At 37.6% G+C, this 13,792-nt stretch overlaps 5 protein-coding genes across 5 annotated transcripts; 2 read left to right on the top strand and 3 right to left on the bottom strand.

Annotated features, from left to right (window-relative positions):
- Window positions 1-375: 375 nt before the first annotated feature.
- On the top strand, window positions 376-941 carry LOC145902602 (uncharacterized). The gene is made up of 2 exons (XM_082990636.1): window positions 376-693; window positions 751-941. Exons 1-2 carry the CDS (start codon window positions 420-422, stop codon window positions 858-860), a joined length of 384 nt encoding a protein of 127 aa, XP_082846762.1. The 5' UTR covers window positions 376-419; the 3' UTR covers window positions 861-941.
- LOC145902603 (small integral membrane protein 7-A-like) lies at window positions 828-1,907 on the bottom strand. Its single transcript, XM_082990637.1, has 5 exons — window positions 1,776-1,907; window positions 1,547-1,588; window positions 1,420-1,472; window positions 1,036-1,126; window positions 828-972 (listed from the first exon to the last, which is right to left on the bottom strand). The coding sequence occupies exons 1-5, from the start codon at window positions 1,799-1,801 to the stop codon at window positions 957-959; spliced, it is 228 nt and encodes a 75-aa protein (XP_082846763.1). The 5' UTR covers window positions 1,802-1,907; the 3' UTR covers window positions 828-956.
- Window positions 1,908-2,883: 976 nt separating this feature from the next.
- Window positions 2,884-5,629, bottom strand: LOC145902357 (guanine nucleotide-exchange factor SEC12-like). The gene is made up of 11 exons (XM_082990294.1): window positions 5,407-5,629; window positions 5,237-5,348; window positions 5,042-5,152; window positions 4,648-4,772; window positions 4,456-4,530; window positions 4,308-4,400; window positions 4,110-4,237; window positions 3,829-4,038; window positions 3,635-3,707; window positions 3,399-3,549; window positions 2,884-3,333 (listed from the first exon to the last, which is right to left on the bottom strand). The coding sequence occupies exons 1-11, from the start codon at window positions 5,521-5,523 to the stop codon at window positions 3,245-3,247; spliced, it is 1,284 nt and encodes a 427-aa protein (XP_082846420.1). The 5' UTR covers window positions 5,524-5,629; the 3' UTR covers window positions 2,884-3,244.
- On the bottom strand, window positions 5,545-7,030 carry LOC145902356 (F-box only protein 42-like). The gene has a single exon (XM_082990293.1). The coding sequence runs from the start codon at window positions 6,967-6,969 to the stop codon at window positions 5,680-5,682; it is 1,290 nt and encodes a 429-aa protein (XP_082846419.1). The 5' UTR covers window positions 6,970-7,030; the 3' UTR covers window positions 5,545-5,679.
- A 1,242-nt stretch (window positions 7,031-8,272) lies between these two features.
- Window positions 8,273-11,215, top strand: LOC145903552 (polypyrimidine tract-binding protein 1-like). The gene has a single exon (XM_082991639.1). It carries the CDS (start codon window positions 8,284-8,286, stop codon window positions 9,844-9,846), a length of 1,563 nt encoding a protein of 520 aa, XP_082847765.1. The 5' UTR covers window positions 8,273-8,283; the 3' UTR covers window positions 9,847-11,215.
- The last annotated feature ends 2,577 nt before the right edge of the window (window positions 11,216-13,792 follow it).

The raw sequence follows: 13,792 nt of genomic DNA, 5'->3' as shown, positions 1-13,792 counted from the left end.
AACGAAATTAACTGATGAGTAAAATGTAGGTATATTACTTTACGATAATTATTCCACGAAAATACACATAAGAAAACGTTTTTTAAGAGAATTGCGTTTTAAGTGCGACGAAGAAATGATCAAGCAAAGCACAAACAGAGCGCCAAACAATCCATCCCGCACAATCTCCAGTAATTATGAATCACAAAAAGTTTCTCCCATAAACATAGAAATCATAAACTGGTCATGGCTCATTGGCATTGACATATATCGTTTGTGACGCAGGAGAGTCATCCGTGCATGACATGAAACCAGATCGGGGTTTTCTTTACGCTTTTAGTTCACTCTGAATGCGGAGTGCTCACATTATCCAATTATTTAAGTGTTATGGCAAAAGACTACAGCAAGTAAATCTATGACTGAAATAGTTGTATGCATGTATGTATGCACCAATAAGTATTAAAAGTGATATTTGTCTAGCACAGGAAGTATTCCTTAGTTTAGCAATGTCACGTAAACTTATTAGCATTGCAAAACTCCCATGTATTCTGGCGAATGGTGGAAAACAACTGTTCTGTGCCAGAAATTTGGGTCAAACTGCACCCCTGCTTGGTGACAATCCACCAAATCCCCCTAAAAAACCTCTCACACCCAAAGGAAAACTAGATTCTGATGTTGAACCGAAGTCATATTATGGTTCAAATGTTCTTGAACGTAAGCTGTGTTTGTTCTTGTATATGATTCCATTATTCATAAAATTGTTTTTATTAGCATTCCCAGATGACATAAATCCAGAAACAGGTGAAAAGGGTGGACCAAGGGGACCAGAACCAACACGGTACGGGGATTGGGAAAGAAAAGGAAGAGTAACAGATTTTTAAATTGTTGATCATTTCTATTTTCATCGTCTAAGTGCTATTTTGTGACACACTGTGCGAAGCAATAAAAGCTTATGTCTTCTATGCAGTGACAAGATATCAGGATCCAAAAAGCCTGAAAAGCAAAAAATACTAGGTATATGTAATCTTTGACACAAATAAAAAAAGAATTACTTACACTATCATTCCAAACATAACGAAAACATTCCACACTGCAATCACCAGTCTAAAATACCGAAGGTTTTTCAAGAACTCCCGTATTTTGTCTCCTGAAAATTTTTGGTAAATTGATTTCAGTTGCACTCATTTTAGAGGACTGTGGAACTTTTCATGCAGGATGTTTGTTTCAGCACAAGTTGGTGTCTTGTGGGGAATGCAATAATAAACGAATAAATATTCTTACTACTTTTATACCTAATTTTTTTTTAAACCAGGCATGTTTCTGATTGACAGGGACAGTAGCTCAAAATAAAAAATACATAAAGCATATATCTTCATGTGGGGAAAGCCTTTTCATGCAATTTATGGCATATATACTATGGATTGTTCTATCATCAAACACCTGTGGAAGGTTCAGCAAGATCTGATGCAAAACCTGGTTCCTTGTTCTTTTGTCTAGAAAACATTAGTTGTAAACAAAAATGATCTATACATAACAATAACATCATACATCAAGGAGTCAAACTTACAATCTGAAGTTAAGTACAGCTCCAGCATTTATCAACAAGGTTCTGCAAGATTAAAAAGATGCGTTATTTTTTTAAAACCCAACAGGCAACAATTTTCAGGCTTGTTGCAGGTTTTATAAACAACCAGCATATAAAACAACACAGTATAACTGCATTAACAAACGTGAAGAGCACGATGTTATAGGATTTTTGAAATGTCATTGTTCGTTAGACACAACCATATACATACCCAAATAAAATAAAGTCCGATATCATGACCGCAAGAGATCGAAACTCGACTGACGAATAAGTTTACACTTTACAGATGCAGATAAATAGAAAATGATTTACCATGGCAATGACACCAACGTATACAAACGGGTGGTGCAAGTCGCCAGAGAGCGGTACGCGACACACATTAAGAAGTTTTTGAGGCCACAGGGAGAAAACCTTATCGGAATTCTCTCGCCTAGCATGGATCACTGGCTCGAATGGACGGCAAAAAATGTGCACACGGGTATTCAAAACGTTGATTCTTATGGAATTTCACAGAAATAAAATACCCTTGAATGCCAGCAGCGTTGAGTTAAGGTGGCTCCACATAATGCAGTTATTACCTCAAAAAGCCCCAGGACAACTAAACTAGGGCAAGTCAGACAGCGCACATCCCTTTTCTAAAACTAAACAGCAATAAGAAATAGTAGTTTTGATTAAAGCTTAAAAATTATACTCGCCATTTATATCTCAGAAGCATTACTACATCAAAACAAGATTCTTTTCGTAGTTAAAGTCGGCATGGAAATTGTGACAACACAATATAGCTATATATGTAGTTTAAGAACTATTCGTAACTAAGACAGTCAGGACTGGTCCAAAAGCAGTCTCATAACTGGTCCGCGATCTCATGTTTATGTCCCGCGAATTGCACTTATTCAGTCTGATTATCATGACTTGTTTTCATACTATTGTTAAGAATAAACGACACAAAAGTGTGAAAGTGGCCCTTTTTATGCATGACAAAACATTGTTGTTTACAGCAAAGCGCTATTTACCCTTTAAGTTATTTTTTCGTTGAGTAGCCTAGTAGTAAATTTCGCTATTTTGAGGGATTTCGGGACTATTTTGAACAACAAACTTCTAGCGGAACGCCATCAAATCACAACCAATTTTTCACCTGATCGTTTTAACGACTGTACACGCCCTGCTGGAGAATTGTTCCTTTGAGGCGTGCATCCTTATGTTTGGTTCCATATCGGTATTAGGATATTAACAAAGTTACAAACTATGTTACTGAAAAAGGACGATTTGCATGAATGATTTAAATTTTTCCTTTTGCCACAGTAGAAATAATTGCACATTTTATTACCAGCTCACATCAAATCACCTCGACACAAAACATTTTATTGTTATGATAATTTGTGTAGAGACCCACATCCACAAATATCCCCTCGTTACAAAAACAATGATTGCGTGTTTCCCTCTAATGAATCAGAATTAACTGTAACAGTTAAACAATAGACACTAGTATCTTCCAAGCCATTGCAACTCCGTGTTTAACGTTCAAACACTTTTAACCGCCATATTGCACCACAATCGCTCCAGACATTTGGTCGTCACTGGTCCTTGGCTTATGACAAAACGATAAAAACTCTAAAAATGCAACTAATAGTCGTAAAATCTAAAATGGCCTACTCATGACAAAAAACGACTGCAAAATTGTCATAAGACACCGATGCTGTGAAGGTAATAGCCTGAAGCCATGATGGCCAACAAGCAAATGATGATGACGACCCAATAGGGAAACATCGCTGCAAAATGGAAAAGTACATGGTTAAAGTAGAAGTATTATCAGCACTGTGTTGATTATACTTACTTCTGGAATCCAGCTTGGTCAACTTGCACGTGCAGTCTGCAGATACCGACACCAAGGCAGCGTCACATTCTGACTCCATTTGCGAAGAATCGTGAGCGAACGAGACCGAGGTCACAAAAATGCTGTGCACGTTTTTCACTCGTCTGGCACACTGTTTCAGTCGAAAAAGATGGAAGGAAATTTCTGGTTGTTTTTATGGACATTCACGTTTAAATGAGAACAAAATCACAACAAACCTGCAAACTAAAAGCAATGTGGATTGCAACAGAACCGTCCATGAACCCAACTCCAACGAACACTCCGTTGTTGCTTGAACAAAAAACACATAATTTTTGCACCTGTTTGTGCAACATGAACATTTACCAGAAGAGCTTTAAAAACGACTAAATTTTATGTAAGCAAGCTATTGAAATACAAATACATCCCCTACCTTACTGCCATTGAAGAAATGGCCTCCCTTCCGGTATTCTGCATTATGGCTGGTTTGAGATCGCCAACAAAGACACCCTCCTTATTTTTAAGGCGAGCCCATTTGGTGAGGCAACAAGCATGGCTTGCTTTTCTGGTGGCATCCTGTTTGATTGGAGCATGGCTTGTGAACAGCACAAAGCGGGAAGTATCCTCCGGAACGACTCCAAATCTAGTTTAGTTTTGCCAAAACCCATTATGTCTATGAGTTTTGGCATTCAGGGGAGATTGCAATTACTATACCTGCAATTTCTAAATTTGTACGCCCTTGAAAGCATCTGCATGTTCCAAATTGAACTTAGATCCAAAAGCTTGTGGCCATTTGCAGAATCCCAAAGGTATGCTTTAGTGTCTCTAGATGCAGACACAACCTGCAATCATCAAGGCATAAATTCATGCATTATTCAAAAAAGACGCTAATTGTTGTATCATGTCATGTACCTGTTTTCCATCTGGGCTGATATCGAGGTCTGTCACATCATCTTTGTGGCCGTGGACTTTGAAAGACAACTCATACTTCTTAGTTTGCAAGAGCTGATGACAGAAACCTGTTACATGATTAAACAAATGCACAAAATACAATAAATACCTTCCATGCACGCAAATGACCATCAGAGCCACCAGCAACAATGAAAGTTCCGTCATTGCTTATTTGTACTGACGTCTGTAAAAAATGAGCATTATTTTTACGTTTTTGTGCATTATTACGAAACTTGATATAGTACAAGTCAGCACAGTGTATAATGCCATGATTGCACATCATAATTTTGTAACATTTCACCTGAAATCCTTCCTTTCCAGGAACACTGTCTATTTCATGTTCCAATGTGAACTGGTAGTTTGCAATACCATCACCGCTCTCTTTTGATGAAACAATCTTGTTATTCGCTTTTTTTCTTCGTTTTACTGAACATGCAAGAAAATTAGAAAAGTTAAAAATGTTCATGACATCTTATGGAAGAAAAACTTTTTAGGGAAAGTTCAAGTCATATATTTTTTGAACTAGTAGGGTTTTATTTTTTGTCATATTCTAGGGTCAGAGCAATAATTTTTAAGCCACACATTCAAGTTTTATTTAGTCATGGACACCAAGCCATAATAATGACAAACATCTTATAATTGACAGTTCATGGCAATTTACAATGCCTGACAGCAACAGTAGCATTATATCTTACAATTGGTATCTGTTCTTTCTGCATCAGTGCTTGGTTTTCTTGTTCCACAAACTGAGTATACTTTACACTGGCTGCCCATGCTTAGTGCCAGCATGCACTTATCATTTTCGCCTAGCACAAGAAAGATTGTTGATAGTCACCATTACCACAGACTGAATTTACATCCAAAATATAGTAAAAATACTAATCTATTACCTGCACATATCTGCTTCGCACTCATGTGCATTATTGCATGTTTGCCTGTCTCCAGCTGGTCTATAGGTTCAGCAATATAAGAACCTTTTCGTTTTCCAAGTTCCAGGGCTTGCTAAAGTGCAAAATCAAAGTGCTTGAATCATACAAGTACATGGCACACATTTTCTCACCACACAATTACGGACTCCTGTTTTTGCAGCACCACCTCCTCCAGCCACGAAAAAAGTTTTTTCATTCACAAACTGACAGCAGTACATGGGAAAAGTAAGTTTGCACAAACCCGCCATTTTTCTTCTATTGTGAAGGTATGTGTTCTAATTGATGACCATCACAAAGAACATACACTTATACACTCTACACCTGCATAACTTTTTTAATATAAACAAAATGTTAAAGAAACAAATGAACAGCTGACAAAAAAACTCAGATCAGCTTATTTGCCACTACTTCAAACCCACCGTACATAAAGTCATGTGACTCGATTTTAAAACTTTATTAATTCCAAGTAAAATTACTTCACCTCTGCCCACAACACAATGTAGTTCAGTGAAATGAACATTTCGCACAAAACAGGGCAATATCCTACCATGAAAATTATGTTGGAGGATCCACTGCACTGTCCCACTAGTTTCAATATGCTTCAAGTCAAACAAAAAAACACACAAAGCATTATTAAAAGTACTGTTTGTTTGTAATATTGGAACACTTGAAGTTGATGCTGTTAGCTTTGGTATATGCTGCGGCAATGACTCTGAGGTATGTGCTATCACAATCAAAGTTTCTCCAATCACCAAAAAATTTCTTCCATTTATGGCATTAATTTTGGGGACAGATATTTTTGGACTAGGTGCAATTTCAATGGCTTGGCAAGTCCATTCATCGAAGCCAGTCCTTAATAAAATACAAGCACTAAACATGTTTCTGTCCATTATCAATAGAGCCATAGAATAGGTTTTAATATTGATTCGGAAAATCCCCTTTGAAGTGTCCGGAAAAACTTTATTCACCATTGCTCCATTCACTGTCTGCTTTTGCCATGTCAAAGAAGTCAGATTCAGACACCACATTTCATCATTTCTAATTAGGCCCATTTTATTTCCACCAAAAATCGCAAGCTGATCCATTTCTGGGTCATCATCATCAGCTAATATAGAGGAAGATGGTAGGAATAAAGGTGGGGGAGATTCTGATCGCAAAAAAGTTTTGTATTTCCAAACCCCAGTTTTTGTGTCATAAATATGCAAATCATTACTATATTCTGCACTGCCCCTACCTAAAGAGTTAGTTGGTGCCAATGATGAACCCCCAAATAGGATCAACCATCTTTTGTAAGCTTGCATACAGCAACCATACTTAGGTGGAGGGATGATTCCTTTTACAGCTGGACGGCTCCATGTTAATTCATGCATATCCAGTCTAAGCAAATCATTAAAACCAGTCACTGTATTAGTTGCACATCTTCCACCAAAAACATATATAGATCTTGTAAAATCACAATAGCACAAGCTGTATCCTATGCGAGGTGCAACAGTGGTTTTGTTATTTCCATTGACACAACTCCACTTTATATTTCCTTCTCGAAAGCCATCTTCAAATTGCATTGGCATCTTCGACATAACAGCATTAGCGACATGATTCCATTTTTTGCAAACCATCGCTGCAATATTGTGCTCTTTGTATGGGGACAAGTACGAAAATATTACTTCAAGTATTTCCTCAGGCAAAAATTCCATGGCAATTTACGCCTGTCAGTATCAATCACGCGTTCGCCAGCCTTATGCTACAGAATTCTACGGTTTTAGCCTGCAAAAATTGATAACCATCATACAATCTTTTAAAAACAGACTATAATCGTTACATATTATTTATCTACTTTATCCTAAACTAATTTATCATTTCAATTCAAGGAAATGATTACAAAAATACCGAACACACCACAAATATTGCACATTGCCCAAACAAGTCAAACGCAAGACGAGTGACTCATAGCAAACTCAAATTACTCACCTACGCTCTACCGCTAGAGGAAATCTAAAAATCCCGACATACATTTCTATAGAACATACAACATGTTTGTACTTACTACTTGTTGCAGTATTGTTTTGCATAGTTGCACTTGTCTAGAAGGAATGCAAGTTATTTCTAAAAAAATACTTTATCGTAAAATTATATTCAATCAAATCATTTGTATTGTCCCAAAAACTACTACGCGGATGAAAAACAAACACGGGGAAAATGAAATGGCAAACCATAGATTATTGAGCCGAATAAATGGGATATGATGGATTAATTGCGACAGGCTACAAAACAAACTCGGACCACCGAACTTTTCCTGCGCTTAGTTGGGGGCTTCAAGTTGGTAAATGTCTTTCATTTGACACGGTAGTCCTAAAACAATGACGAACAATTATTGCCAATCTAATTATAAAAAGCAACGAATAGTAGTTTTCATATTATACTACTGTTTTGGAAAGTTTGTCCACAATACATCAAATACAACCTTTAAATATGATTGATATATTCATTTTTTAGATTTACTGTAATATTTGTCATATGATGTCTATGAAAATCCCCATGCTTCAATGAACAATGGCGCGCCTCGGGTATTTGCTCTCATGGAAAAACGAAAATTAACAATGCTGTATTTATGCGTGGTGTTTGAGTTAAAAGTGTAGCCGAATGTTTGAGTAGAGTTGCTCGCCTTGTACTTATGTTTTTCAAATAAACTATTTTAACCTTTTGCGAAAGTCGGGAGAATTAGCCACCACATCATTTGCAACAAACTATTTTGTACCAGATTGGAAAGTTTGTTTTTTTGCGCGGAGGATTTTGTTTCGGCGATCGTTAATTGCGCGGACGATCGCAACGTTTTTCGTATGTTAATGCATTAGCTCATTAATATTGCGCGGATTATCGGTAAATTTTCGCAAAAGTTTACTACACTTTTTCCTATCTGGATTTTGTATAATTGTTTGGGCTAAATTTTACATTGGTTTCAAACCAGTTGTGCTATATTTGTTTGTGTTTGTCAGATTTCTTGTATTAGAATGAAAGCAATGGAAATGTTTACTGGAAGTAGTGGTTCAAAAAGAATAAATGAAGATCTCTGCAATGCTGTTTCGGGAACCATTAACAATGGTGCAAAAAAGATTCGCACTGACAGAAGGTTGGATGATGAAGTTTCAAAAGTGATACACATTCGAAATCTTCCTGCAGATGCCACTGAGAATGAAGTCATTCAGCTTGGTTTGAATTTTGGTAAGGTTACCAATTTGTTAATGCTCAAGGGAAAGAATCAAGCATTCCTTGAAATGGAGTCAGAAGAAATTGCACAGCAGATGGTGGAAGAATGTGCTGTAAGTCCACGGACAATTCGACAAAGAGTGATGTTTATCCAATTTTCCAATCATAAGGAGCTAAAAACTGACAACTCACCAAATCAACTAAAGGTACAAGCTGTCTTACAAGCCATGCAACAAACTGAAGGAGGACCAAACCATGTTTTGCGTGTTGTAGTGGAGAACATGCTTTATCCAATAACGTTGGATATTCTCCACACAATATTTACCAAGTTCGGAGTGGTCCTGAAGACAATTACTTTTACCAAAAACAACCAGTTTCAAGCTCTTATTCAAATGGGAGATGCAGTGCAGTCACAAACTGCTAAACTTTCTTTGGATGGTCAAAATATTTACAATGGATGTTGCACTCTGAGAATTGAATTTAGCAAACTTGAAGCATTAAATGTAAAATACAACAATGACAAAAGTCGAGATTATACAAGAAATGACTTGCCATCCGGTGAGAATGCAATTCTCAGCACTCCCACTTCGCTACAGTCAATTTTAGGTGGAACATCTTCTTCATTAATGCCTTCACCAGTACCAAACCATGCTGCTACAATTGCTGCCGCTTTACAGCAGTCACATATGTCATTATCTACCGGTGGTGTGCTGAAAAGTGCAACAGTGGCTGCCCAACTTGCCGCACTAGTCAGTGGTCAGCAAATGTCAGGTGGTGGTAATACTGTTTTACATGTGTCCAATTTAAACGAAGGCGTTGTCACTCCACAAATGCTGTTCATGCTTTTTGGTGTTTATGGTGATGTCATCAGAGTAAAAATCCTGTACCAAAGAAAAAATACCTCATTGGTACAGATGAGTGATAGCACACAGGCACAGCTGGCAATAAAGCATTTAAATGGTGTGAAGTTTTTTGGTCGCATGCTCCAGGTGGTTCTTTCTCGGCATGCACAGGTCCAGATGCCGAAAGATGGCCAAGATGTTGAAAACTTAACTCAGGACTACACAAACTCCAACCTGCACAGATTCAAAAAACCTGGATCAAAAAACTTTCAAAATATTTTCCCGCCATCGGAGGTCTTGCATTTGTCTAACATACCTAGCGAGGTCACTGAAGAATTCTTAAAGGAAACATTCTCTAATTATGGAACTGTTGTAGGCTTCAAGTTTTTTCAAAAAGACCGCAGAATGGCCTTGATACAATTGTCCAATATTGAAGAGGCTGTCAAATGCTTAGTAATGTTGCATAATCTAAAACTGTCTGACACCAACCATTTGCGAGTTTCATTCTCCAAGAGTCTTATTTGAGATAGGAGACAACTTGTGAATAAGCGATGATGGTGTGATGTGCTGCATGGCAGCATTTTCGATGTTGTGGGCTTTATTGTAAGGTTGAAGCACTGCATGGCTGTGTACAGAAACTACATATATTTGTGTGATTTGTCTTGATATGTAGACAAGGGAAAAACACACTTTAGGGCTGAACTTGTTGGATGAAACAGAAGACAATCATGCTGAAAAGGAAGTTTTTCATTTGAAACTCGCAGACAATTGTAATATATTTGTCGGCTAAGTGTCATACCTTTCCTATCTCACACTTACAGGATAAATTCTGCATTATTTTGTCCTCGTTGCTCAACATAAGTTTGCTATTTAGCTGTTAATGATATTAGTGTGGCTGTGATTGTCGCAGTGTGAGCATTGCTTTGTTGATACAGTCACACTCATTTGACAGTACTACCCATTCCAAGTGTTATTGACAGTTTACAATTGTGACCAAATGTTGCCTTTTTATTGTTGGTTCTTTAATTTTTGTTGTTAGTCACAATTCCTCCATGCCATGTGTCACATTCCAAAGGTAGCAATACTTATTGTTGAAGTGCTATATTATTTGTAAGAAGTAACTTTCACTAAATAGGATGAACACGATTTGTGTTTTTTGAAAATGACAAAGATATTCAGCGAGCTGTCAGTTCAAACAAAATTTGAACAAACCCTTCATGCCAAAGCATAAAAGAATTTATATATATAGTGTTCAATATACACATTGTCACACATAGCTCCATGGATGCTACTTGTAACTAGCATGGACTATCTTTTCTCACACAGTACTCCTAATACAGTTGACTCAAATTGCCTGTACTTATGGTATAAACAGCATTGCCTTTTCTTGCACCATGCAATTGCTTTGTTTTGGTTAAATAATATGTGGCTGCTTCATATTTGACATAATTATAGCAGTGTTGAAAATGGTGTTTAGTTATTTTAAAGATAAATTTAGCCTTTTTTTTGTCCAAATAAAACAACATGAAACTTTGATATAGAACCACACTTGTGACTCAAATGTCCAATGGAATGTTTAATTCTTTGTGTTAGATAATCTTCTGTATGTATCTGAAACATTACGAGCTGGTGCTATCTGTAGTTTTGTCTATGATCTCCTTGACATCCATGACAGACCAATGAGCATAAACAGTATTTGGTAATGTGCATTGTAAATTTTTGACTGGTGTTTCAATTGTTTCACATCTATTCAACTTGCATGCCTTTCGGTGTTGTCTTTTTTCTTTCTTGAACCTTCAATTTGGCGAGTCACTTCCCTTTGTACTACTCCTGCAACTACTAAAGTAATATGGAATGATTGTTTATTTTTATTTTTTACTGATGTTATGTGTAGGTGCAAAAATGTAGTCTGAAATTTTGACTGCAATGTGAATGTGAGGAGTCTCAAGGGAACAGCAACATAATATACACTGCAAAAGGTAAATTCTTTAATGACAATCCTGCCAAGTACAAATATTTGACATTTGTTGTTGGATATTTTGTTTCAATTACTTAATTTTTTTTAGTATAGGTGCTTTACGGAATTCCTTTATTCTGGAAGCTTGGTAAGTTTATTTTGTTGTTGATTTAATATAAGTATACAGATATATATATGCATATATATATAAAAAACAGCTCTCAACATGATTTTAAATGTATTGTTTGCCTAAAACAAAATTCTTCCTTAAATGCTTGAAATATACATCAAATAAGCACAATGTAAAAATGTACTGATCAGATTATTGTACAAATCATATTCTATACAAACAGCAGTAAGAAGTAAATTTTTAATGCAATGCGCATAACGACAGCATTGTGGACTGCACCGCCTTTAAGCGCATGCAAATTCCTATTGTATGTATCGCTGTAGGGCGCCAGAGAGCTTGCAACTGTCGTCATTTGTCAGTTGCCGTTAATCCAAATGACCCGAATTGAGTTCGCTTCGTGTTTTTGCGTCAACGACCGTCTGCAATCTGGTGCAAGCATCCTCGAGCTAAAAAAATTTGTGGGCAAAAGATGTTGTTAATGTTCAGAAAAAAGAAAACATGTCATATTGATGCCTGTGTGTTTCTTTGTATGTGTTTTTGATACATACTTACTGTCCATCCGAATTCTAACAATTTTATAATAAAATACCCTGTTTTGTAGGTTACTGTGCGAAGTCTTTCCAGAGGACAGCTTACAGAAAACTTTCGAAAAGTAAGGCTTGCTTCTAGGGTTTTTGGGTTTCAAAACAAGTCATTAATTAACACAAATGGTCAAAGTCTATCGTGTCACAATAGGTTTTCGACCCGGTTCATATTGCAAAAATCTGTTTACCACACGGCTAAACATCACGCCACTGGGCACGTGACTCTGCCTAATTGACACGTGTTTCCGTCTCACTAGAGCTGAAGCTGCTTATTGCCGCACCATGGCGGCGCGCGCACGCGGTGTTTCCGCGCGGGCCCGCCGAGGCTATAACTACACATCGTCCAAAAAAGACCCATAACCACACCAGTTTGCGACACAAAAGTTTTGCAAGTTAAATCAACGCGGAATGCTAACAATCGGTGCCAATCGATGCATATGCTTTTGTGCTTGTTTCCATTTCTCTACTTAACAGCGTGCAAAAAAGCTTTAGTTCGGTTAAAAGCTGAAGTCAGTGTTGTTTCAAATGTAACTTATAACACGTGTTTAAGATCGAAATAAATGCATTCCAATGTAACTTCCTATATTTGGCGATCCACGAATGACCGTTAGGTGGCGGTGATTTCTGCATCCAGTTTGTTATGTCGGGCTCTGATCTACTTAGTATAGCATCGAGACCTTGTTTTTTCACCGGGACCGATCGAGCTTCACTGAAATGCCGCTTCCTCGCAATGAGCAATGCTGCTGCACCGGGACCGATCGAGCATCAGCGGCTCATGTTCCATCCTGTTTTCGCCGTGCCACGTGACCTAAGTTTCGCCCTCGTCGTGGTGTGTACTAGTTGTGTGGGCTGCGCCGCCGCAATGAAAAAAACTTTGTTTTTGAATCTCCGTCGAAGCTTGCGTTTTTAATTTCGAAGTTGTCATTGCATGTGGTTGAGATAACCACAATTGCGTTTTTCGGCTTACCATCTTAAGTCACAAATTGCATGGGGGAGATGGCGCGTTGACTGTACTGGGTCAACTCCCACAATAACCAAACGCAATGTGGCTTGCTATAAAATCCATTTGCGACGTTACGCGTTGGTGTCTGTGGATAAGCTGTGTCGCTTACGTGCCGAAGTCACGTTCCAAGTTGGTCTAGAATTTTTCAACCGACCGCAAGTACCATTCAATTTATCTTCAACTTCAGTGCTATTGCCGACATCACGTATATACCGGGCGTATGTCTTGACGGTGGTTGGCCCAAAATTAAACTACTAATATATAAAAGCCAAGTTAGTCCGCTAGTTGTAATTTACCTCAACCACAGGCCATGTACAATGTGACCAGATTTTATAAATGTAAAAGGTAGAAAAGCCTGATTTTACCAAATCTTACATGCATATATTACATCCCATCAAAATTGTAGCCGATGCCACACAAAAAGGTAGAAAAGCCTGATTTTACTAAAGCTAAATTAACATAAATCTTTTTGGGACGTGTAAGCTTGCCATATACTGTTTTGTGGCACAAAAAAACTCAAAAGTAGAAAAATGTTCAAAAAAGGGCAACAAATGTTGAAAACGCGAATTGACCCAATGAAGGCGCGCCATGTGAGTCGTGACTTCAACCCGTTTTCAGTCGGATTCTATATTTGTTAAGTTCCGACAAATGTGGGGTTCTCGTTATTCATACCACTTCTAATAGCACGGTAATGCTTGCGAGTCCAAAGGTATTTATAGCTGCGATGCAAGGTACCGTGTTCGTATTTATAGGAATTTTGCGGTTCGCCTATGCCGAAAGCACCTCTGTTTTGTTAG

Source organism: Ascidia mentula, chromosome 5 (assembly GCF_947561715.1).
Source record: "Ascidia mentula chromosome 5, kaAscMent1.1, whole genome shotgun sequence".
NCBI lineage: Eukaryota > Metazoa > Chordata > Ascidiacea > Phlebobranchia > Ascidiidae > Ascidia > Ascidia mentula.
This window is presented reverse-complemented; position numbering and strand designations above follow the sequence as displayed.